Source organism: Rutidosis leptorrhynchoides, chromosome 4 (assembly GCF_046630445.1).
Source record: "Rutidosis leptorrhynchoides isolate AG116_Rl617_1_P2 chromosome 4, CSIRO_AGI_Rlap_v1, whole genome shotgun sequence".
In the NCBI taxonomy this organism is placed as follows: domain Eukaryota; kingdom Viridiplantae; phylum Streptophyta; class Magnoliopsida; order Asterales; family Asteraceae; genus Rutidosis; species Rutidosis leptorrhynchoides.
Genome location: NC_092336.1, coordinates 491,687,487 through 491,714,729, shown reverse-complemented (window position 1 = coordinate 491,714,729; position 27,243 = coordinate 491,687,487). Strand labels below are relative to the sequence as shown.

At 35.7% G+C, this 27,243-nt stretch overlaps 2 protein-coding genes across 3 annotated transcripts; both read left to right on the top strand.

The window, feature by feature from the left end:
- The first annotated feature begins 12,001 nt into the window (after nucleotides 1-12,001).
- Nucleotides 12,002-14,713, top strand: LOC139844671 (equilibrative nucleotide transporter 1). Its single transcript, XM_071834897.1, has 2 exons — nucleotides 12,002-12,568; nucleotides 13,780-14,713. Exons 1-2 carry the CDS (start codon nucleotides 12,040-12,042, stop codon nucleotides 14,508-14,510), a joined length of 1,260 nt encoding a protein of 419 aa, XP_071690998.1. The 5' UTR covers nucleotides 12,002-12,039; the 3' UTR covers nucleotides 14,511-14,713.
- Nucleotides 14,714-15,881: 1,168 nt separating this feature from the next.
- Nucleotides 15,882-26,564, top strand: LOC139839522 (methyl-CpG-binding domain-containing protein 9). 2 transcript variants are annotated; one of them, XM_071829602.1, is made up of 9 exons: nucleotides 15,882-16,447; nucleotides 17,137-18,637; nucleotides 19,127-19,741; nucleotides 20,378-20,683; nucleotides 20,755-21,096; nucleotides 21,202-21,300; nucleotides 21,699-22,151; nucleotides 22,889-24,382; nucleotides 25,854-26,564. In XM_071829602.1, exons 1-9 carry the CDS (start codon nucleotides 16,011-16,013, stop codon nucleotides 26,238-26,240), a joined length of 5,634 nt encoding a protein of 1,877 aa, XP_071685703.1. In that variant the 5' UTR covers nucleotides 15,882-16,010; the 3' UTR covers nucleotides 26,241-26,564. The 2 variants fall into 2 exon arrangements, with proteins under 2 accessions (XP_071685703.1, XP_071685702.1); XM_071829601.1 differs by having other exon boundaries at nucleotides 22,862-24,382.
- The last annotated feature ends 679 nt before the right edge of the window (nucleotides 26,565-27,243 follow it).

Genomic DNA, 27,243 nt, shown 5'->3' with positions numbered 1-27,243 from the left:
TTAGCTCCTCGGTTTATTGGTCCTTTCAAGGTAGTGGCACGTGTTGGTGAGGTTGCTTATCGATTAGAGTTACCCGAAGAACTTGCGGGAATTCATAATACGTTCCATGTTTCCCATCTTCGCAAGTGTCTTGTGGATGACTCGTCTTGGGTGCCGTTGGATGAGATTACCTTGAATAACAAGTTAGAGTATGCGGAAGAACCGGTCGCAATCCTTGATGAAAAGGTTAAGATGTTGCGGAACAAGGAAGTTAGAACCTTCAAGGTACAATGGCGGCATCGAAAGGGTTCCGAGTTTACATGGGAATCCGAAGAGTTTGTTTTGGTTTACCTTCCGGCTTGTCACGCGACTTGGATCGCGAGGACGCGCTCCGATCTAAGTGGGGGAGAGTTGTAACACCCCGTTATTCCGTACACGCTTAAAGGTACACACCTAATCAATTGTACGTCTATAACTTGCTCGATATGCGGCTAGAATAGCTAACTTGTTAGTTGTGTGTGAATGTGTATATAAATGTATATATATGTATGTAGATGAGTTTGGGTAGTGTTCGGTCTCGTGAGACTTAGATTGAGGCTTGGACGCGTATTGGGGAAACGAGGATGAAGTAATTAGTCGAGGAAACCTTGGAATTGTGTAAAATAGTCGAAGGGGTCTGTTGCAGTCAATTGTCGCGCCGCGACAAGGGGGTCCGCGCCGCGGCCCACCAAAGGATTTTAGAACAGGAACCAGCCTAAACTGAATAAACCTTTTTAGTGTATCGTCGCGCCGCGACGATTAATGCCGCGCCGCGGCAGGCCTGCTGGCCAGATTTCGGATTTAGTTCAAATTAAGGGATTTTGAGGGGCAAAATGGTAAATAGACGTATAGATCAGATGGGTGCATTAAATCTGGTCCACTAGATCATTTATTTCATTTTCCTTTTTCCTTTTTCTTCAATTTCTCTCCCAAAACTCTAACACCCAATTTAATTCAAAGTGAGATTGAGAGAGGAAGAAGTGAGGGTTGATCTTTGGAGCTAGTATTAAAGTTGATCCTTGTGAATCTAGCTACGTGGTGATAGTCTCGGTAAGTTCTAACTCTAAGTTTCGCGTTTTAATTGATTATGGCTAGGGTTTTGGTTAATAGAAACTTGTATGACCCATTTGGGAGTAAAATGGGTGAATTTGGGTTAGGTTGTTGTAATGAAACCCTAATGGCCATAATCTAGGATTTTGGTCTTGTAATTGTGAGTTTGAAAGTGTTAATGGTTTTGTAAGCATTAAACACTTGTTAGAATTGAAAGAGATGTCAATTGGGTCAAGAATGTACTAGTTGACCTAGTTTGGGTAAAATGGGTGTAAATTACCCTAGGTGGATGTCATTTGAGGCTAGTAGACTTTAATGCACTAATGTTGGTAATTAAAGTCGAGTCTTGGCCTTTAAGGGGGCGGTTGTGGTGTAGTTGGGTCATTCAATGCGAATTGAGTCATTAAATGCCCAAGTAAATGTAATGTGGTTAATTCCACTAGTTTATGTATTGAATTGGTACTTAATGTAATAGGTACTTGGCTTTGAGTTGGAAGCGAATATTCATCATCCTTGCGTCAAGGTGAGTGGAATAATTATGCGTGAACGTATATAATGTATTTATTTGTGTGGTGTGAATGTGGAAGTGTCGCGGTGTTCAAGACACCACATTCTAGGTAACGAGTAGTATTGTCGCGGTGTTTAAGACACTACTCATTGTGTGATTGACTTGTGGTATTGTCGCGGTGTTTAAGACACCACAAGGTCATGAGAGTGGAAGTGTCGCGGTGTTCAAGACACCACTCATTGTATTGAATGAAGTGTGGATCCGTCGCGGTGTTTAAGACGCCACATTGTTGTAAGGGTGAGTTAGTCGCGGTGTTTAAGACATCACCCGGGGGACTAGTGATTACGCGGTGTGTAAGTAACACTAGTGGATGTTATGAACTCCAACGGACTATCATGTACCGTTCTCTTGTATACTTGGTTAACCATGGTTGTGCGAATTGTGCTTAGCATATTATATTGTGAACTATATGCTATTAGTGTTGCTAGCTTAATGTGGAACGTGGGTAGTAGTTTATGCATGATCGATTGCATGTTGTTGAATTGCTAGCTTGTATGTGGTATTGTGTAATTGTATGCAAGTAAGTAGATTATATATGATCATGTATAATTATTGCATTCACTAAGCGTTAGCTTACCCCTCGCGTTGTTTATCTTTTTAGTTGCAGGTGAGGATAAAGGGAAGGGTATTGTTGGACACTAGATGTCCTTGACGATGTGCTTGTAGGAGCTTTTGGAAGTTGACCACCTTTTGGGTAGTTTAGTCCCAAACCATGCTCGTTGGGTCGTTTGGTTTATAAACTATCATTGTATTCGGTCAAACTTGTATTAACTTAATTAATGGCCTTTGTGCCTTTTGTAAACATTGGAAATGGTTGTACGTTTTAATGGAACTTGTGATTTGGTCTACATATTTAATTGGCGCATAAATGTGTATATATATAAAAAAAAAAAAATTTTATCGTACGGAGTACGGGTTGGGTTGTTTCAAATTAGGCTTAAATTGTTTATGTATTATGCTTGTATAACCTAGATTGATGCTGTTCAACATGATTAGAAGCCTTAAACTTCAAATTTTAAATAATCTAGGGTTTGTGTTCTTGAGCAAATTTGGGGCTTTTTGATATAAACAGGTTATGGCCGATTTTTTTCATGAATTGTTGCTAAAATAAGTAGTGTAACATGTTTAGGTAGTTAAATGATCCAAACTTTGAGCCTAAATATGATTTTGAGAATTAAAGTGGACTTTTTCAAGTCTAAAATTCATGAACTTGATTTTTGAAAGATAATGCCATTTGAGACTTGTTTAATTGCTAGTAATGATTATGTTGACATGTTATTTGAGTTGAATGCTTATGAACTTGGCGAACATTTTCGTATATGCTTATTTGCAAAAGTGTAGATTTGATAAAAATGTGAAAATGAGCTTAAGTTTGATATAAATTGATCATGTCATTGTAATTATTTTGATTGATGATTTTGCTGACACTAATGCATATTTGGATGCACAAAAATTGTGTTTGATGTGTTTTGCAGACTGAAAGGGGTGAATCTTCATCCCAAGCCCGCAATGCTCCTGCTGAGAATATGGAACAACAGGAGGTGGATAACTACTACAAGCAGGATATACCTCATCCAGTCATGACCTTTTCTGATATGCACTTGGAAGAGTTGCACCCGAACCTGAGATTTGACAGACTTTGGATAGATTATCCAAAATACCAAAGGGGTTTGCATACTCTTCATTCTAAGGTTGTTGAGGTACCGAGGGTCATAGAATGGGGACCCTTAGAAGCTGTAGAATTGGCCGGGCCAATTAGGGAATTACTTGTACAGAGGTATGGTAATTCTTCTTTTAATGACTGGGTACGTTTATTCACCATGCGTAGACCTGTATATAAAGTATGGTGTGAAGAATTGTTATGTAGTATAGAGTTGAATGATCGGGTAGCTAGTTTAACCGATCGTTCTTTTATTAGATTTTTGTTAGGCGGTTCGATGCGCCACATGTCTTTACTGGACATGGCTCAGGCTTTACGTATATATACGCCTGAGGAGTTAGCGTCTGCCGATTGTAGAGGATTGATACTAAACGGTAGAAAGATAGATGAAAATTTTGATACACACGGTGTGTGGAGTCAAATGACAAGCCATCACCGTTTCAAAGGGGGAAATTACTCTTATTTGGATATAGATAGAGCCGAATTAAGAGTGATACATAGGTTTTTAGCTAATTCGATTACACAAAGGGGTAAGAACAAGGAAAAAGTAAATGAACAGGATTTGTTTTACCATATGTGTATTCGAGACCCACAAAGCGCTGTAAGTATACCATATTGTGTGGGTTATTATTTATCAGCTATGGTTCGAGGGATGCGACCGCATAGCATAATAGGAGGTGGTATTTTTATTACTTTGATTGGTGAATATCTCGGTGTGGATATAAGTCGGGGGGGATTATTAGTAGAAGAACCAGAACCCCGCAATACTATAGGTTTAAATGTATACCATGGTGCGAAAGTTTTGAAGAGGCGAAATAACGCCGCAGTACGATACCATGGTAGACATCCACAGGTGGAGAGAAACCAACAGCAAGGTAATGTAGGAGGGGGGAATGAGATGCAAGAAATGCAAAGGTTTATAGCTTCTCAGGAATACGAAAATGCTAGACAGAGAGCATTTGAAGATTGGCAAGTTCATCAGAACCAAATCATAGCTCATTGCCAACATATAGGTAGAAACTATATTCCTACACCGAAACCCATCTTCCCTCCCTGGTCTATAGAGATGCAGCCACCGTATCCTACGTATGACCCTGCCGAAGCATTCTATAGCACCTATGGTTATGCCTGGAACCCCTATTGGTACCAGTATCATCCCTAGTATACTTATTATTTTTTTTATTTTGTAATTTGTAATGATTGATACGTTTAATACTTTTGTTAATATTGTAATCATTTTTATAATTGTCTAACTTTTATTCTTAGATTTTAATAATTTTTGAATGTGGGGTAATATACCAAACTTCAAAAATATGTATATATATTTGCAGTTTATCTTATGTACACAACAGGGTAAAACAACGCATTTTCAAAGACTGGCATTAAGTTCAGCAAAAGCAACTAATTTTGACGACAAGATGCAAAATATATGTGAAATAACAACAAGACGGAATGAACAAATGATGTGCACCATTTATCATTCAGCAAACAAACGCCAATATATTTGGAAACTTTGGTAAAATTTAATCATTTTCACACAAATCACCCTCAATAATTTAAATTGTTACTGATTTCTTGCAAATGAGGGCATTGCAAGATCTTAAGTGTGGGAAGGGGTTAAATTCTTTTTCGGATTTTAAAAATTTTTACTTTATACACTTGGTTACCATTAAAAATACTAGTAAAGCAGTAGTTGTATTAGAATCTAGTGCTCTCTGATAATAAAGAACAGCCCTGGTCTTATATACTGACTACCCAATTCTAGTAAAAATTTTCAAAATTTTCAATTAAATGAACTAAAAATCATGTTTATACATATTTATGAACGATAAAACTAGGTTTTAACACCGAAATTATTGTTACCTCAAAAAGGACATAAATTGAGAAACAAACCAAAATGTTAAAATTCATTTAAAATGGAATAGAGGACGATAAAAAGGAAAATAAAAGCCAAGTGTGGGAAAATTTACCAAGTTATCTTAAACATATGTCACATATATCTGTAACAAATAACTGAAAATACTTTTGCTTTGGACTAAACTAAACTGTTTTACCCGATGAAAGAAAAGAAGAGATGGATCTACACGATGAATCAATTCCATCATTAAAAGGAAGTAAAGTCTTCCGAAAAAGAAACGCGCTTCTTGATTTAGGTCATGAAGTTGTCGTCCAGACCAGCTGTAGGTTGACGAAAAATCTAGAAAAGTCATCACTAAAATCAGCAGGAAATCCACGGACCTCAGCATTAAACAGGGTCGCCAAGTGGTCAGATTTATCCTAACCATGAGAAGGATTTATCTCGTACAATGGGGGGGCACCATGCAAATTAGCTGGATAAGACTAATAAATCAGATCCCCAGAAAGGATAATCTCCTTAAAGATTAAAAATCAGCTTTTAAGACTGATATTACTCAATCCTAGAGATTGACCTTAAAGATTGAGAATTCAAACTCATGGAATTCAATGATATCTAAACTCGAGCTTGAACGAGAAAATATTTTGATCAAAATTACAAACCGATTTGTTTTCTGAAAACCCTATTTTCAATGCGTTCATTACCATTGAACGTAAAATCCTAGGAATTCACCTGGAATTCATTAGGTCACCTGAACTAAATCGGGTGTCAACTGTAAGAACGGTGGTTGCATAGTGGTCAAAGACAGGACCTTGTGCCATACCGAAAAATTATAAGGGTGAGCTTTACTATTGCTCCTACCAAGGATAGTAATTGCGTTCGACACGTTATAGACCATAATTAAAAGCATGTCAGGGGACATTGCCTTAACAGTTGCTTGTTCAACGCTTTCCTTTACAACCGGACGGTAGTTTACCAAAAGGTAATATACGGGACAAGTAAACTGGACGTGTTGCTTTCCAAATACAAGGTTAGCAAGTGGGTGACACAAAACCATAAGTTTTGAGCTAAAATTTTCAAATCTGAAACCCACCAAACCCACAAAAATATTTTGCAAACACCGGTAAAGGGTTATTCCGGAAAACTTATCTAGGGTAAAAACTAGATTTAATTTTCAAAAGATCAAATGTTTTCATAAAGATCCAATTTCCTTAATGGATCTAAATTTTTATAGTCATGTGGGACTGTAAACCATATCGTTACTACCATTGTTTATACCGCCGTATAGAAATCACTGATATACAAAGTGTGAAGAATAAAGAAGTGATTCTAGTATTTCAAGACGATATTGCTTGAGGACAAGCAACGCTCAAGTGTGGGAATATTTGATAATGCTAAAAACGAACATATATTTCATAGCATTATTCCTCAAGAAAGACAAGCTTTTAGTTGCAATTGTTCTATTTACAAGTGATATTCGTTTAAATAATAAAAGGTGAAGACAAAAGACAGATTCAACGAATTGAAGACGCAAACGACCAAAAAGCTCAAAAGTACAAAAGACAATCAAAAAGGTTCCAATTATTGATAAGAAACGTCTCGAAATTACAAGAGTACAAGATTCAAAACGCAAAGTACAAGATATTAAATTGTACGCAAGGACGTTCGAAAATTCGGAACCGGGACCAGAGTCAACTCTTAACGCTCGACGCAACGGACTAAAAATTACAAGTTAACTATGTATATAAATATAATATAATATATAATTAATTATATTAATTATATATATATTATATTTATAAATAAAAACCGTCGGCAGAGAAAGACTCCAAGGGACTGAGCTGTAATTTCATTCTCCGCGACTCGCGGAGTTTGAAGGCCAAAATGGCCGCGAGTCGCGGAGCCCCCAGTTTTGAAACTCCCTATAAAGCAAACCGAATTCTGATCATTTTCATCATCTTTTTCTTCTTCTTCTCATACGTAAATTATATATATATATTTATAATTTATATTTTAATTTTAATTATAATTATAATAATAAGGGTATGTTAGCGAATATTGTAAGGGTGTAAGTCGAAATTATGTCCGTGTAACGCTACGCTATTTTTAATCATTGTAAGTTATGTTCAACCTTTTTACATTAAGGTCTCGTAGCTAAGTTATTATTATGCTTATTTAAAACAAAGTAATCATGATGTTGGGCTAATTACTAAAATTGGGTAATTGGGCTTTGTACCATAATTGGGGTTTGGACAAAAGAACGACACTTGTGGAAATTAGACTATGGGCTATTAATGGGCTTTATATTTGTTTAACTAAATGATAGTTTGTTAATGTTAATATAAAGATTTACAATTGGGCGTCCCTATAAATTACCATATACACTCGATCGGACACGATGGGCGGGGTATTTATATGTACGAATAATCGTTCATTTAACCGGACACGGGAATGGATTAATAGCCACTAGAATAATTAAAACAGGGGTGAAATTATGTACAAAAGACACTTAGTATAATTGATAACAAAATATTAAAACCTTGGGTTACACTCAGTCGACATCCTGGTGTAATTATTAAACAAAGTATTAAAATCTTGTTAGAGTTTAAATCCCCAATTAGTTGGAATATTTAACTTCGGGTATAAGGATAATTTGACGAGGGCACTCGCACTTTATATTTATGACTGATGGACTGTTATGGACAAAAACCAGACGGACATATTAAATAATCCAGGACAAAGGACAATTAACCCATGGGCATAAAACTAAAATCAACACGTCAAACATCATGATTACGGAAGTTTAAATAAGCATAATTCTTTTATTTCATATTTAATTTCCTTTATTTTATATTTAATTGCACTTCTAATTATCGCACTTTTATTTATTGCTATTTAATCGCACTTTTAATTATCGTACTTTTTAATTATCGCAAGTTTATTTTATCGCACTTTTATTGCAATTTCATTATCGTTATTTATTTTACGCTTTAAATTAAGTCTTTTATTTATTTAATATTTTACATTAGGTTTTAACTGCGACTAAAGTTTTAAAATCGACAAACCGGTCATTAAACGGTAAAAAATCCCCTTTTATAATAATAATATTACTTATATATATGTTTGTATTTTTATAAAAGTAAACTAATATAGCGTTGAGCTTTGTTTAAAAAAGATTCCCTGTGGAATGAACCGGACTTACTAAAAACTACACTACTGTACGATTAGGTACACTGCCTATAAGTGTTGTAGCAAGGTTTAAGTATATCCATTCTCTAAATAAATAAATATCTTGTGTAAAAATGTATCGTATTCAATAGTATTTCCTGCTAAAATTAATAACTATTTTATATACACCCCGCTACACATCAAATGCTCACGTATCAATATTGAGATTCAATATTGCAGGAAAGTACGTAGACGCAACAGAGATGATAAATACTAGGTTTGACTTGCGAACAATACCCATGAACATTACTCATAACCTCCATAGCTATAACCCATAATTTTCTTAGTTCTATCCCGTTTGAAGCTTGTTTTGAAAGTGACACGCTCATGACCTCGTCGTAATATTTTATGTATAATATTACTAAAAATATTAAGATTAATAATAATAATAATCTTAATAATAATAATAATAATAATAATAATAATAATAATAATAATAATAATAAATAAATAAATAAATAAATAAATACTTAGGAGTAATATGTGTAAAAAAAACATGCGCAAGAAACCTGGTATTTATAGCCATAATTCCTGATTCTGATGCTCATGCGATCGCATGGGTTTTATGCCTATTTCTCATGCGATCGCATGGCCGTCAGATCCAGCTCACATATTTTTTGTTTTATTGTTTGTCGACATAATTAAATATAATATATATAATTTATATAATTTAAATAATTAACTATATATTATATTAAATTCATGTGCATAGTTGACTTGTAATTTTCGTTTCGATGACTCGTACGTTGTCACTCGACTTATGTCCCGGTTCCGGTTTCTCGAACGCATTTTCGTACGCTTAGAAAACTCGCAATTTACGTTTTGTGACTCGTACTTTTGTCAAAATATAGTCTTAAATTATCAATAAACTATATCATTCAAAGTGTATCTTAAACTTTCGAGTGTTTTGGTCATTTACTTCTATAAATCATTGTCTCGTTATTTGTTAATATATGTATAATAACAAATCGTTTTATGACCAAGTTAATATATATTTTCAACATTCATAAACACGTTTTAAATATACGTCGTAAGTTATTCATACAATTAATATTCCAACTTATCATATATATTCAAATAAATATTTAAACCAATAAGTTTAATGTACGGTATCAAAAAATTTAATACATTGTTACGTTTTCAAGTTATAGTATATATATATGTATCTATATACATATAATTGTTCGCGAATCGTCGAGAACAACCGAAAGGTATTTGAATATATGAAAATAGATCAAAAAATTTGAGATTCAGTTTTACAGACTTTGTTTATCGTGTCAAAAATGTTACTCATACAAAGATTAAGTTTAAATTTTGTCAGAAATTTCCGGGTCATCACAGTACTTCAAACCGAGAATGCGATCTAGTCGATTATTGTTGACAATTTCTTAAGATCCTCTTTAACGCAGCGTGCTCGAGCCATTTTTTCACTCAACACGCATGAGCACACCTTCAGTGCGCGTGCTCATTCTAAAATCATGCTGGCGTGCTCATTTTTGAGCACAAGCAATAAGCTTGGCGTGCAACATTCTTTTGGCTCTATTTTATTACTATTTAATATATTTTAATTATTTTTATTTTCTTTTTCACCCGATTTTCAATCAGATTTTAACACATCACATAACACGTCATTCAACATGTCACCCTATTATTTTACAATTTACTAGCACGGTCACCAAATATCCGACCCCTATCCGTCAACATGCTCATTTGCCCTCCATTTTTAAAGATGAGATACTGAGTATAGTTTTATGGGAATGATTCGTACACCATTAGTTTCTAGTCATACACTATCAAACATGCATTGTGGTGTTATATTGTATAACATTGTAAAGTATGTTTGATGGTGTATGGTTAAAAATTAGTGGTGTAAGTATGTTAACTGAATCTCATTTTTTAGGTAAGGATACCTATTACGATTTCTTGGAATCTTGACCAACTAACGAATTTGGAGTAAAGTACAAGATATGCCCCTCAACTTACGTTCCGTGTGCAAGTTTTGTCCATTACTTTAAACTTCTGCTCTTGACATCTTTAAGTTATATTTTAGTTCCCAAATCACAATTCACAAAGTGAACCATCAAAGTAAACTTCATTATATATTAAACAAACTAATAACGTTATTTATTATGAGTTGAAGGACAGGATTTATGGACATAACGAAGATGAAGATGAAGATGAAAATTGACTTGCATTATCAATTATAAATTGAATTTATATTTCATTGATTAGATTATTCGGGTAAATCATTCAAATTAGTTTTAAAAATTAACATAAGAATGATCTTTGTTTGGAGGTTATTTATGGATCACATTCTCACTAGATTGAATCTTACGATTCGTAGTATAGATATCCTCACAATTATCCGACCTACGTGTAGTGTGGGATGTAAGTCTAGCGATCATCATTTCACTTCATGCAATATGGTTCTCTCTTTGAAATCCTATTCGGTTATGGATAGGTACTACTTGCCGTCTTTTCTCATCGGTGAAAGGTATATTTGATTGACTTTCTTCTTGGTCCGGGTCTCCTCTTCATCGTTTAAGACTTTATTGCATCTTCATGGCTACGTTATGGTGCATTTGGCGGTATCGCGACAGTGTCATTTATGGTTCCGGTATTAAACAGACGGGTCTTTATGATAACATTAGGATTTCTGTTTTTTATGACTTAAAGCTATTTATTGCAAGTACAATTATTAGTAACAATTTAATATATACGTTAACCTTATAAGTAGAGTAACTAAAGGCGTGTTTGTTTACATCTTGATTGAATTGTTTAGCACTAAATGTTGAATCATTCAACATTTAGAGCGTTTGTTTCTGACCTATGAATGATATATGATGCTGAATGGTTTAACATTTAGTGCTGAAACTGAACCATCAAGAGCTGAAATTATCTTTTAACCATTAAGCACATAAATTTTGTATATTGTGCTTTTTAAAATATATCAAGAATACTTATTAAACAACTATCTTATACTCCTTCCGTCCCAGATTAATTGTCCATTACCCTTTTCGGGTTGTCCCAAATTAATTTTTCACTTCTAAAAATGGGAAGTGAATTTAATTAAGTTTACAATATTATCTCTGATGAATTAATTAAATTACAAAAGTTATAAGGCTTTCTAATTAATTGATTGATGGTAAAAGTGTAAAGTTAGAAAAAAGTACAGAAAAGTACAATGTGATAATGAAATTTTTTTAAACTGTATGTTTTTGTCCGGGAACAATTAATCTGGGACGGAGGGAGTAGTTTTTATTCATGTCAAAGGTTAATAAGGTAATTTTATATCATTCACATTATTCGTTCAAAATTATTATCTAATAAGTTATTTTTATTCCGAAACAACTTTATTCAGAACCTTTGAATCATTCAGATTATAAATCATTCAACGATATATTAATCAGTTTTATCAAACGCACTCTAAGTATATCTAACGGTACACTAAAATATCATAACACGTAAAGTTCACAAAGTCACACATTAGTAAACTGCGGTTAATAAACAAAGTACACGTACCAAAACAGTTCAATTTGCATAAACAAAGGATCACTTCGGTAACTTTACCTCGATATCATTTACTCCCTCTGAATTTGTTTACTTTACTCAACCACTCAAAACGCCCCAATTTCGTCAGAAATCGAATCTCCGGTAATCATGGGCGGCGCCACCAATTCCCCCACGGCAGTCGACGACACCGAATCATCATCACACCACCTTCTCCCAAAATCCAAAATCCCCGAAGACTCATACAATTTAGCTTACATAATCTACTTCATTTTAGGCACAGGTTACTTGATCCCATGGAACGCATTCATCACAGCCGTTGATTACTTCGCGTATCTTTACCCAGACGCTTCCGTTGATCGAATCTTCGCCGTCGTGTACATGGTGGTGGGGCTCATATGTCTCCTATTTATCGTATTCAACGCACACAAGTCGCATTCTTTTGTACGGATTAATATTGGACTTGGTCTGTTTGTTGTATCGTTGCTTGTTGTTCCGGTGATGGATGTGACGTATATTAAGGGTCGGGTCGGAGTTTATGCCGGGTTTTATGTGTCGGTTGCTGCAATTGGGTTGGCTGGGATTGCTGATGCTTTGGTTCAAGGTGGGGTTATTGGTGCTGCCGGTGAAATGCCGGAAAGATATATGCAAGCTGTTGTTGCTGGAACTGCTGCTTCAGGTATGTAAAGATTCAATCTTTTTGTTAAGATGGAGATGGGTTTTTGATTTATATGTTTATTGGTTTGTTAGGTGTGTAAAGGTTTAATCTTTTTGATAAATTGGTAATGGGGTTTGGATTTATTTGTTGATTGGTTGATTAGGTATTAGATTATGTGAAATATTGATATTAGTTTAATTGGGATTTTGCTTGAGCTAATTTAATTGCGGTAACTGGGATGTTATTGATTCAAGCTAATTAGCTTGATAACAAGATGTAATTAGTGGATTTGAGAAGTTGAGAATGATCAGTTTGATGGTTAGGTTTATTACTTGATAATGGGGTTTATTGTTGTAAATGCAATTTTGTTTTAACTTAGTTCATGATGATCATAGCAGTTAAAATATTCCACAAACTAAACTGTATAAAAGATTCAATCTTTTTTTACGAGTTACTACTTCATTTGCTGATTAGGTTTATAGTTTACGTGAAATGTAGATTATATGATTTGGGATTTTGTCTGACTTAAATGAATTGTGGGTGGGGAAGATGCGTAGGTTTCACTGATTTATCATCTAGTTGAACTGGGATTTGAATGATTCAATGTGGATAACAAGATGTTATTAATTGTTTGGAAAAAGTCAGAAAGCTAATGTGATTATTATTAAGTTTAGTCGATTATTGGAATAAATTGGCTTATTATTATATTATCTCTGCTCATGATCCTTCATGTTAGAAGTTCATGGATGATTATATTGTTGACTTGTCTTTGGTTGATTATTAGTATTTATTATTATTTTTTACATTTATATATATACAAGAAACAATATAATCTAGAATCAAGGAAAGCAGTACCTTTGTTTTCTGGCTTATTGAGACAAGAACTAAACCCAATCTTATTGTATCATTCTTTGAATTAGCTTGATACTAAGTACATTGTGAAGCATCAATACTCTGTTTTTTCTTACATATATCTTGGTTGGACGAGAAGCATAACTTGAGTTGAACAATTTTTTGAACCTTGTAAATTACTCAGTAATGTTTGATTACAGGGTGGGTTTAGAATGATTGTTTTGAACACATTCTTTGAATATCAAAATTCAAGAATCTTAGAACAACCTCGTGAATTTGACAATTTTTTTTTTTAATCTTGTAAATTACTCGTAAATTATGTGCATTTTAGATGATGCTCACAAACGTTCCATTTTTTTACATCTTTGATTTGACTGTAGGAGTTCTTATATCTATTCTAAGAATCTTTACCAAAGCCGTATACTCACAAGATGAAATCGGTCTAAGAAAAAGTGCAAATCTTTATTTCATAGTCAGCATTATCGTGATGATCATATGCATTGTCTTACACAATATCGCTCACAGACTCCCTGTTATCAAACATTACAACGACTTAAAGATTCAAGCCGTCAACAACGAAAAAGAAGAAAAAGGTGTCCTATCCGAAGCCCTATGGCAATCAAGATTATGGGACATTGTCGGGACTATAAAATGGTACGGTATCGGTATCATTGTTCTTTATATTGTGACCTTATCCATTTTTCCTGGTTATATTACAGAAGATGTTCATTCTCAAGTACTCAAAGACTGGTATCCAATTATACTTATAACAGCTTACAATGTGTTTGACTTAGTTGGAAAATGTTTGACTTCATTTTATGTGATTGAGAATTCGAAAGTGGCAATTGGTGCCTCGTTTGCTCGACTTTTATTTTTCCCGGCTTACTTGACGTGTTTACATGGTCCGATGGTTCTTCGAACGGAGATACCTGTAACCATTGTGACTTGTCTTTTGGGGCTCACAAATGGCTACTTGACCAGCTGTTTGCTGATGGTGGGTCCTAAAATGGTGCAACTTCAGCATGCAGAGACAGCTGGGATTGTGCTTGTGTTGTTCTTGGTTCTGGGTCTGGCTACTGGTTCGGTGGTTAGTTGGTTTTGGGTCATTTGATGTGTGGCTCTTGGTGGTTGGTGTTATAAACTGTGTCTCTGGATCACAAGGTAAATATTGTTTCGGTTCATCGTTCGATTTCATTCCCAGTTAAGGGTAGTTTCATATGAAATGTTGAACTATTTATTTAATACAACACTTTGAACAATGTATTGAAATGCCTTTAATTCTGGTTGTAGGCATCATATGATCATTTATGTTTCTATGTGTGAGGTTGATTCTTATTTCAATGTCTATTTGAATTTGAATATTTGTACACTTTGATTTGATTCTCCCACGTTCAAATCGAACGATTATTTATGTTTCATTTATGTGGTAGTTTCATTTATGTTTCTATGAAGACACCTTCGTCCGATCGGAATCTCTATTGAAATTCAAATCGATTTTACGAAACACCGTCTTTTGTCTTCACTTTTCTTTAAGAAACCATCCGTCTCGCAGAGGAATATTACGAGTATTCCTTACCATGATGATCCCCGACGTTAGGAGAGGTGAAAAACGGCGTTTGATCCCGCCCCAGATCACCGGAAAACACGAGGAAAAAGTTGCGCCGCAAGTTAGTTTAGAGTCTCCCGCAAAGTTAGTTAATCTATAGCAGTGTTGTAAAAGACGGCCGAAACGGGCGCCGCAACGGATTTGCCTTAGTTTCGTTGCAATGGGCCTTGAAACGGCAAAAAAGACGGTCAACGCTTAAAAAAGGTCAACAACGCTAAAAAACGGGGAAAAACGGTCAAAGACGGAAAAAAACGGAAAAACGGTCAAAGACGGAAAAAAACGGTCAACTTTATATTTATATATATATAAATATATATATTTTTATATATTTATATATAAGTCAACGTTAGTCAACATCCGTTTCGACTTCGTTTCGACCCCGTTTTTTCCGTTGCGACGTTTTGAGGTCGCTAACGTTTCGGCCCCGTCTCACGTCTTTTTCAACCTTGATCTATAGTCGTCCTATACGCATAAACAAATTTTCTCATAATTTATGCAAGTTACATAATTTTTCCAAGAATAGATTGGAAACAGTTAGTTGTCTCAGATTCGAATCTTGTTTATGACAAATACTTTATAATAGCCATGAATAAATTGAAAATAATCAAAAAGTAATCATAGTGAATTGATCATATGTGAGAGTCGAATTACTCGCTTTCTCAAATAAGCCTAACAATAAAAACTTTTACCATTTCACCCGTGTATTTTATAATTTTCCAAAGGTTTCATTCACTTCATGGTACAACGCGATGCATACAAATCACGTGATGAGATGTACTTTTATGTGAAATGACAAGTTTACCCTTGGACAGGGGGTAATTTAGACATTTGACAACACAAAACGGGAAATCAACAAATCCCTCTTTCACCAAAAAATTGGAAACCCCAAAACCAAAAACCAGGGCTTGCCTTTCTTCAATCCCAATAGCAAACAAATTGTACAGATTTCATTAAAACCCTCGATCTTATCCATCCATGTTGTTTTCAAATTAGGGTTTGTTTTCAATGGAGCATTCAGGTTCAGCTAATTCATCGATAGCTGGAACAAGTGGTCGTTCAGTAACTTTTGAAATTGATTTAAATGAAGCTCCTCTTCCTTCTCCCCGAGAATTCATCTCCGGCGGCGGCGGTTTTCACCGGTGTGGTACCTGCGGTGAGGTGGAAGGTGCGATGGTTGTTTGTGGCGATTGTGGTAGACGGTTTCATGTTGAGTGTTTAGGTGTTAGAGAAGAACAAAGAGTATGGAAGTGTTTTGATTGTTTGATTGAATGCCGCAGTAGCAAAAGAGTACGTCGAGCTGCCGCCGACGCCGGCAGCAGCGGCGGCGGCGGCGGTGGTTCAGGGCTTTTTGATATGAATGCATCTCCGCCGCGTGAAGCTGATGGTGTTGATGAGGGTTTTTTTGTTAATTCCGAGCTTGTTTTGGCAGCCACCTTTCCTAAGTATGCTTTTCTTCTTCCTTCATATCCTATTTTAAGTGTTCATGTCTGTATCTATAGATTTTTATGGATGAAATTTGGTACATTGAACTCTGCATGATCTGAATGTGTAGATGGTTAGGTAAATGTTATAAGTGACCTAGATCTAGGTTTGATTTTATCGATTGTCAGTTTATGGTAATTATGCTATATGTTTTGGTTTAATTTATGCAAGTTAGGGTTTGAAGAAAGAATTAAGGTATCTTAGTCATCATTTTGGAAGTTTATTCCTGAAACTGAAATTTAAAAAGTAGGATGGAAAGTTTCTAAATGTTATTCGCGTGTCATTAAGAACCGATCTTCTTTAAGTAACTATTACATCACTGTTGCACATTTCAGTTTTTGAGTCTCGTCATTTATGTAAAAACGATAAATGTTGTATCATGGTGATGTACGTTAGTCACTCGTTTCACGTGAATTAGAAAACATCTGAGTTTTTATATAAATAATTTTAAGCATTGGCTATGTTAGTGCCACAATATCCCGCCATGTCCAAATTCTTCGACTTGTGTATTTACAATTTCATACAGTATAACACACACACACACACACACACACACACACTCTCTTTGTGGTTGAGTTGTATGTCTTTAGATAATAATTGCAGATATGCTTATCAGTTATAACTGATTGTAATGTCTCTTCGTTTGTAGATTGCAGGATTTGAGGCGTAATCCATTTTTTGGATATACATTAAGCTCTCCAATGGCTCATCCGGATTCTAGATTCGTAGCAAGCGGATTCTCATCTCAAAGTATGACAAGATTTGCTCATATAAACGTTGAAACCGCAACACAAAAAGGCAATTCCCTGTATCTGCAGGCACTTAAAGACTACATATCTGAAAAACAAGGCGTGCTAGGAGATGGCTGGCGCGTTAAATTTGAATTCTCAGAAAGCAATTTTAAAACTTCTGCAATTTACTTCGCTCCCGATGGAACAAGATTTGATTCAATGTCTGAAGTTGCTCATTATCTTGGTTTATCTGCGTATAATTCTATTGAAGCTGATGACAGGGGTAGTAGCGTAATTATACTACAAAAGGGATCACATTCTACAAAACGGACGAAGGACAAAAAGGCCAATAACCTTAGAGAGCATAAGAATACATTACGTAATGGCCGAAATGCTGTAGAAGTTGACTCGATGTCAAATGGTTTGAAATCATCTCTTGAAGGTTTTCCGGTTCAGTTTGAAGACTTTTATGTTATATCAGTTGGAAAAATTGACCCACGGGTTTCGTTTCATAACACTTGTCAGATTTGGCCAGTGGGTTATCGATCTATCTGGCATGACAAATTTACAGGGTCCATTTTCGTCTATAATGTTTTAGATGGTGGTGATTCGGGCCCCATTTTTAGAGTACATAGGTATCCCTGCACCAATCACCCAATTCCATATGCTTCAAAAGTGCTTTGCGTGACAAATTTTGCACCTAATCATCGGGCTAACGAGACGTTTCATAATGATGACGATGACGATTCGAAGATTCACATGATGTTTACAGATCGTACACCGCCACCCCTTCTTGAAGATGATAGTTCATGTTCTTGGATGATTGAAAGTTGTTTGACTGCAGAATCTGACATTAAGCTTCAAAAAGCTAATGATGTCATTGGTGAATTTACAGTCGAGGAGAGATCTTCAACTGCCGCATGGCAAAAAGCAGTAGAAACTTTATTAGGTTCATGTCGTGAAGCATTCAACAATAAAAAAGTCACAACTTTTTGTTGCAACCATCGTGTCAATGAACATGGGGCGTCTTACGATTTTGATTCATTAGGAAAGTTTAGCTTTTTTACAGGTCCGGTTAACAGCATACCGAATAAAATAGCGACCAGTGACGAGCTTGATACTACTTGTGAAGCATTGCGAAATTGGTTAGAACTTGACAGATTTGGTTTAGATTCAGAATTTGTACAAGAACTCATAGAACAGCTTCCGGGTGTTACAACATGCTCAAATTACAATTCTTTGAGTCTAAGGTCAAGTTCGCAAACTGTTGGAAGCGGGTTTTTAACAGCAGTTAGCAAAGATGGTTTGCAAAATGAAGCGGTATCGAATAGTCTTAGGATAGCAAGTAAAAGACCTAATCCACCTGGCAATATAGTCACCTCAAGCCTTCCTCCTCATTTAATTGGTGACATTATTCAGGTAATAATAACTTTTTGACCATTACGGGCTAGTGAGTATACTATATGTATCAAGATAGTCAAATGTAGATGGTTATGATCATGGTATGCTTTTCTTTAATTTTGTTTAATGGTGATATACGTACATTCTTTAAAACGGCAGTATGTTGTCGTGGGTCAATTCTGCATGAATGATCTTGTACTAGAAATTTGCCCATATGACGCTTTTTTACCCATAATTCGAACATTTTCTGAAAAAATGGGTTGGGTTGGATTGGGGAAATGGGTGAATAAATCAAAAGTTGTGACCTTAGCTAAGAGGAAATGGGTTTGTAAATTGCCTAAAGTTTATTAACATGCTTCCAGTCTCTTAAATCGTTATTCGTAATGCTAATAGTATGTTAATAATAATCATATATAATACATAATTATGCTTCCAGTCTCTTAAATCGTTATTCGTCTTAAGTTTATTAACATGCTTGTCTGAAATGTTTACTTTTGTAATGTGTAGGCATATGAGTTCTGCTTGCGGTTTCACGAAGTTCTGGGTTTGGAGGCTTCCGTATCTAGACAATCGCTGGAGAACGAGCTGACGAATCCATGGGTTGATGATTTAAAGTCATCAAAAATACCTTTTCCAAATGAATTCGAAAAGGGTATAATCTTGAATCCAGATGATGTTGTTGAAGATTTGGTAAAAGCATCAGAAGATCACGAAGGAGATGGTTCTTGGGCAGAATCGGCTAGCAAATGTGCAGGTGTTAAGCTGGGAAAATTACACATGGTGTTACTAAAGGTGGTAATTGAAGACCTGTTAGCAAAGGTCATGGAAACATTTGACCCGTTTGGTGGTGTGGAATCAAAGTCAAGAAAAGGTAGGAAGAAAGATATGGAAGGTGCGGTTGGTTGCAAGAAGATAAATCTTGATATGTTCCCCGTGAACGAGTTTACGTGGCCCGAAGTAGCCCGGAGATACATTTTAGTGGCGTTGTGTATGGACGGTAACCTTGAATCTTCTGAGGTCATGAGTCGCGAATGTAGTAAAGTGTTCCAGTGCTTGTCTGGTGATGGCGGTACACTTTGTGGTTCGTTTACAGGAGTCTCTGCAATGGAGGCTGATGCGATGGTATATATATATTATATTTTTCTTTTAAATTTAATAAGTAATAAGTAATATAAATAATTCATAATTAAATATGATTGGTGACTTTTAGCCCGCTCGACCCCTTTCTTTACTAGCTAGTATAAACTTTACCCATGTGACCCATCAATGGATGCTGATATTATGGTAATATGGTATGGATAGTTGATGTTTCTTAATAAATCACTATAGGAGGATAAATTGTAGGGCTGGTGAGGTGACGGGTTAAAAAGGGCAAATTTGCCAAGACGGGTCAAAATAAGCCAGAATGGTTGATCCGCTGACACCTTTTCCGTCTCTTTATTTTTCAGTTTTATATATAGTAGTTGAAATAGAAATATTAATAAAAGTGAATTTTTTTTTTTTTTTTATCATGATGCTGAGTTGATTTTATAAATTAACCAATTTAGGAGGTTGTAAACACTTCCTGCTCAACCTGTTTCCTTTTTATCTGTATATATAATATATATATACTTACTTTTTTTATCTATAGTTTTACTTGTTTGGCTCATTAGAAAATATTAGTTAAACTAGATTGACCCATTTTAACACAAGTGAGTTGATATTGCTCCCTCTATACCATGTTGTTGTTGTGTTTTATTTTTGTTCTTCTATTCCCAGGTTTTGGCAGAAGCGTCCAAAAAAATATTTACATGTGTGAACAGTAAAGCTGTTGATTTCATCATCGATCAAAAAGAGATCGATGCCGGAGACTCTGCCAAAGACGTGAACGTAACGGATGACGATTCGCCTGAGTGGGCAAAGGCTCTTGAACCTGTACGAAAGCTACCTACTAATGTCGGGGCCAGAATTAGGAAGTGCATTCACGAAGCTTTGACCAAAGATCCGCCCGAATGGGCTAAGAGCATGTTGCAGCACTCAATCAGCAAAGAAGTGTATAAGGGTAATGCATCAGGGCCCACAAAGGTGCGTTGTTCACTGTAAAAAATTACTTTATATTTTTTGATTTACAGCTGACATGATGAAAATTAAAACAGAGAGCTGTTGTCTCGGTCCTTGAGAAAGTGAAAGTTGAAAATCCTCAACCGAAACCAACTGAGAAGAAAGAAAAAGAAAAAAGTGTTGTTACAACTGTATCTGATGCTGTTATGAAACAGTGTCGTGTAGTGTTACGAACTGTTGCTAATGCAGATGAAGATCGAGTTTTTTTCAATCTTTTAGCAAAACCGTTTTTGAAGCCGAATGATTTTGATGATGAGGGGGTACTTGGATACCCTGCAATGGTTTCTCGTCCTTTGGACTTTAGAACGATCGACCTAAGATTGGCTGCAGGCTTTTATGCCACGTCACATGAATCTTTCATTGAGGATGTTCGCGAGGTACATGAATCTTATTTTTTTGCTCAAACGTAATTGAAGTATTCGACAACAAACTCCTTGATACTTAAAAGGTTTTCATCTCTGAAACGTATGGTCTTTTCACAGGTATGGCAAAATTTACGAATAGCGTATCATGACAGATCTGATCTCATTGAGTTGGTTGAAACACTTACAAACAAGTTTGAAGAATTGTATGAAGAAGAGGTTAGTTAATTTCTTTGTTTTATTGGGCTATATATCAATTACTTGCACACCATTTGCTAATATAAGTTTGTAACCGTTTGTTAGAAAAAAAGTTCTGAACTTGTGAGCAATACATGTAATATCTGAACATGATTGATAAGGAATCTTGCATCAGAATCTTTATTACTTATTTGACTCAGATATTTGTAATACGTAAACGGATAAGGTTTTCCCTATTCAGGCTAGCCGGGGACTACCCGGGGAGGGCGAGTATTTTTTGATGTATAAATTTTGCCCAATTGTTTTATTGTTCTCATTTACATTCTATGAACATAACGATAGTTCTGGACAATTGTATAGTCGAATAACTTTATATATTATGACATGTTTAACCGATATATACTCGTGAACTATCTTAGGTACTTAAATTGGTCAACAGAATTACAGAAAGTGGCAATAATTTAGATTCTTTGAGTGACGAAGACAAGAAAGAGTTAAACTCTCTTATCATTGAAATAATCGAAAGCGCACTCCCCACTGCACCATGGGAAGACGGGGTGTGCAAAGTATGTGGGATGGATAGAAACGATGACAACGTATTACTATGTGATAAATGTGATTCTGAGTACCATACATACTGTTTAGATCCTCCACTTGCAAGAATACCCGATGGGAATTGGTATTGTCCATCTTGCCTTTCCAGCAGCAGCCAATCGGTATCACAAGATGAGCGTTGTGGGACCCGTGCACTGTCTCGATTACGCGGCAAGAAGAAATTTCAGAAAGAGTTTTTGAGAAATCTTTTGGAAAAATTAGCTCCGTTAGCTGATACCATGGAGTTAATGGAGTATTGGGAGTTGGGCATTGAGGAGGTTTGTATCTTGACTTCCAGTTTTTAAACGCTTAATATTCTGAAAATTGTTTACCTTTTAACTTATTATATGCTTATAAAAGTTTATATATCAAAAATTCACAATTTAAATCATAGAAGGCGGAAATTTCACCAACTTGATTATTGTGTATCATGATGCAGTGGTGAAACTACGTAGGGTCAGGGGGCACCTGCACTGCCCTCAGTGGATTTGAAATTTTCATTAAATCTTTGGATTATTTGATTTTGCCCCGAGTGGATTTAAATTTTCTGGCTTAAAATTTGATTTTGCCCCCAAAAGCATCTATATTTTGCCCAAAAGCCTCCAGATTTTGTCCCCAACCCAAAAGCCCATGACCCAAAAAGTTGTATTTTCATGGAAGAATGAAAGAAAAAAAGTTACATTGAATGTGAATGCTTTTAAAAAAATTACCATGGAGTTAATGGAGTATTGGGAATTGGGCCTTGAGGAGGTTTGTATCTTGACTTCCAGTTTTTAAACGCTTAATATTCTGAAAATTGTTTACCTTTTAACTTATTATATGCTTATAAAAGTCTATCTTTGCATATCACAAATTCACAATTTGAATCAAGGAAGGCGGATATTTCACCAACTTGATTATTGTGTATCATGATGTATATGTAAATGTAAACATCGATTATAATTAAGTCGGTTAATTTCTAATGTGCATCTGATTATCTGATTTATAGAGTGTGTACCTATTTTCTGTTTTGCAGAGAGTTTTCCTTTTGAAATTCTTATGTGACGAGGCTCTAAATTCTGGGGTTGTTCGAAACCACCTTGTTCCCGACTCTGGTGATTTGGAAAAGACGTTGCGTAGGCTTCAAAAAGAGTTGAAAAGTCATAATAAAAAGGAGGAAATTTTGGCCTCAAATTTAGCTAAAGAAGTTATAGATAATAAATCTAGTGAAATACAAAATGAAGAAATCGACGAAAATAGGCAGGCTGGTCAGGAACAAGAATCTGTTTCCGAAACCAAGGATAAAGTTTCTTGTTTACAGGAACAAATTTCAAATTTGGAATCGAAAATCGGTAAACCTGTTATTCGAAGAGAGTATCTGGGTCAGGATCTGGTTGGAAGACTTTACTGGGTTCTTAGTGGGCCAGACAGGGTCGTTGTGTCTGGCCCACACAATAGAAGGAAGCCATGTGTAACCTCTTCCAGTTTTCTGTCTAGATTCAACGAATCTGGAATGCCAGACATGTTCTCGTCTGACGATTCTTTGTGGACTTGTTACGAATCGGAAGGTGAAATTCAAGAGCTCGTTGGGTGGCTAAGGGACGATGATCCGAAGGAAAAAGAATTGAAAGAAACCATCAAACAGTGGCAAGCAAATCGACTACACGATGCTAACGCATCACAGGCTGTTCAAGTTGATCACGCGATTTCGTCTGCTTATGGAACCAATGCAAGGGCAATATTGGAAATGAAATTTGGTTCTTCGTTTAAACAAGGGACGGTTATTCAGAAAAAGCAGGGTCGCAAGGGTAAAATGGTCAATAAGGGGAACTGGTACAGGTGTGATTGTTTGGAGTTAGTGGGGTCCACTCGATATCATTGTTGTACATGTCACTGGACCTTTCTCACTAACGAGGAGCTTGAAAATCATAACGATGGAAAGTGTGAAAATCGTCAAGAATCTAACCTTTCTTCGAAAGGCAAGAAGATTTCGTTAGTCAAACAGCAAGCGTTGACCGAGCATCATGATGAACCCGATTCGCCGTTTGTGTTTGAGGAGATTAGGGCAAGGTTTTGCACTCGTGGTTCACTAAAAGACGAAATTAAAGATATCGGGCTTATAGGGACAAACGGTGTTCCAACTTTTGTATTAAAATCACCCGTACAAAACTTTGATGCTGCTTTATTGTTAGCTTCGGATACCAAAAAATGGTTCAGTTTGTATGACGGGTTGACAGATTTGAACCCGTTGGAAAAACAAGGCAACGAGACACCGTCTAAGGCTGATAGATTGAAACCCAAGGGTAGTATTGGAAAATCATCGTTGAAGAATCGAGCTCCGTTGCGTATTTGTCAGTCCGCTTTGAAGCCGTTAACGGGTCGGATCCTAGAAATCCTTCGGTGTCTTAAGATCATATTGTTTGATATAGAAACAGCACTTCCGAATGAAGCTTTTAGACCTTCGAGGGGAGGTTTGGATCGAATACGTGCTTGGCGTGCTTATGTAAAGTCAGCTCAATCGATATATGAGGTAACATTGTAATGTCATGTAGGTCATGTTGTACTCAAGGTTGTAAAAGTTGCGAGTCGGGGACAAGTCGGGCGTTGACCAACGTTGACTTTTATTAATAAATAAATTAAACATATATATATATATATATATATATATATAGTGGTAGGATCAAGAGGGAAGTAACCATTCGGGGGGAAGCGGGGGGAAGCAAAAACTTTTTTTTTTTTCTTTTTTTGAAAAACCTTTGTTCACGAACATTATAGATGAGATGAAAATATGAACATTTAGTAGAGACACTTTGTGATAAATGTTTTTATTTTGGCGGGAAAACGCTCGAAGAAGTAATATATAACAATTATCGTGTTTTTCGAGCGTATTTTGAGGTTTTAGCTATTGGGGTTTAGATATTAGGGTTTAGATATTAGGGTTTATAGGGTTTAGATATTAGGGTTTAGAAATTTAGGGTTTAGGGTTTAGATTTAGGGTTTAGATTTAGGATTTAGATTGAGTTTTTAACACGAACGGTTTAGAGTTTAGGGTTTAGGGTTTAGGGTTTGGTGTTTTGGGTTTATGGAATAAACCCAAAACACCAAACCCTAAACCCTAAATCGGGCTAAATTTTACTTCACAAAACATGAAAAAAAAACGTTCATATTCTTCACGAACAATATTATCTTGAATGTTATTTTTGGCGATCGTTTTCCCGCCTAAATAATAACATTCATCACGAAGTGTCTCTTCTAAATGTTCATATTTTCGTGTGATCTTGATGCCGGGGGAAAAAAATTTCAAAAAAAACGAAGAAATTTTTTTTTTTTTTGCTTCCCCCCGCTTCCCCCCGATTGGTTACTTCCACATTGATCCTGCCCCTATATATATATATATATATATATATATATATATATATATATATATATTACACATAAATATATCAAACGTAAAACATAAAAATTTCAAGCAGAGATATAGGGTGTAAAATTTCATTTTAAAAAGTATTAAAATTCTCACCAACTTTGTCTTTGACTTTGACCGATTCAGCCCGACAATGACCCAGCGTTGACAGACTTTTAAGGTGTTTTTAGGCGAAACGGGACGGGCTAGTTCCCAAACCGATGTGTCTGCCGACTCGGCCGACTTTTACAACGGTGATTGTACCCAAGGGCGAAAATTAAAAGGGACAAGGGGGGCATCCGCCCTTAGTGGATTTGCATTTTTTAGTTAACAAATTTTGGACTTTTCGATTTTGCTCCAAGTGGATTTTTTTCCCTCCAAAGCCTCCATATTTTGCCCAAAACCTTCATATTTTGTCCAAAAACCTCCAAAATGTGCCCAAAAACCTCCATATTTTGCCCCAAAATCTCCACATTTTATCCAAAAAAATTTGCTACGCTTTTAATTTTTTTTCGCCCCCGGTGAAAAAATTCATGCTTCCGCCACTGATTGTACCATTAAAGTTATAATAGTTGACCCGCGATATGATTTGTTTCAGATGGTACAGGCAACAATCATATTAGAGGATATGATAAAAACCGAGTACCTGAAAAAAGGATGGTGGTATTGGTCATCACCTTCAACTGCTGCTAAAATTTCCAACATTTCGGCCCTTGCTCTACGAATATACACGCTTGATGCAGCAATTTATTATGAAAAACCACCCTTAACTTCCAATCTTGACCCAACAGAACCTGTAACACCCAAGACCTCTAAGTCAGAGAAGAAGACTTTTGAAAAGTCAAACACAAAAGAGTCTTCAGAAAAGTCAAACTCGAAGAGCAATACAAGGTCAAGCAACTCACCTGTCACCGATTCTAAACCTCCTGAAACTTCAAGACCTAAAACAAGATCGAAAAAGAGAATGCTAGATTCTGACAGCTAAAAAGCTAGTATTTGTAATTTCTGTTATGGAAATCGTCAATATGGCTGATTCATGGAGGGCGATTATGGTATAAAACTAACTTAGAGTTGATGGCGAATCATTTGTACATATTATGAAATGAATGAGGTGTAGTTTTTTGTTGTTTATATTTGTTTGTGGTTTCTTTAAAATGTTTAGTTGATTGAGAAAACAACGAATATATCGATATGGTGCATCTTGATTCCATATTCGAATATGGTTATATCGGATGATAGGATTTCGGGGTTTGTTTCTAGCGATGATATGGAAGCAACCCAATATCTTAAGTGTTCTGTTTTTTTGACATTCTTATGCTCGAGTTAGTTTTGTTGTTCTTAGACTATTATCTTCAGGCTTATATGTAAACCTTTTTAGTTAGTAAATGTGCACATCCACTAGGACCACTATCAAGAATTAATCTGCTAAGACCACCCACATCGGTAAGCGGTTGGAGCGCGGTTGGCCACCGCGGTTGCAGCACGCCGATGCTAGTAGCTGCCGTTGGGGCGCCGTTGCATCCACCGCGGTCCAATATGCTCTGCAACTGCAACGACATGTTGATTCACGCTACAAATTGATTTTTTTTTTTAAAGGCAAACTCACACACACTATTAACACGCATATTTACAACCACAAATATGTTCCAAGTGGGACTTGAACCCTCAACTTCTTGGTTGGAGGGCTACCACGATACCGCTGGGCAAATTGGTTTTTAATAATCAAAATAATAATTAATAAGTTTAGGGATAAAGAAAATTACAAATGAAAGATTAAAAATTTAGGGCTTGTTGGAAAGAAGAAGAGGGTTTTTTACGGAGTAATTTACGGAAGGGGAAGAAATAATAAGTTACCCTTTTTGTAGCGTGAATATAAATAAAATATAAATATAAATATAAATAATAATAATAATAACTAATAATAATCATAATAGAAATAGAAATAGAAATAATAATAGTAATTAATAATAAAATTAATAATAGTAAAT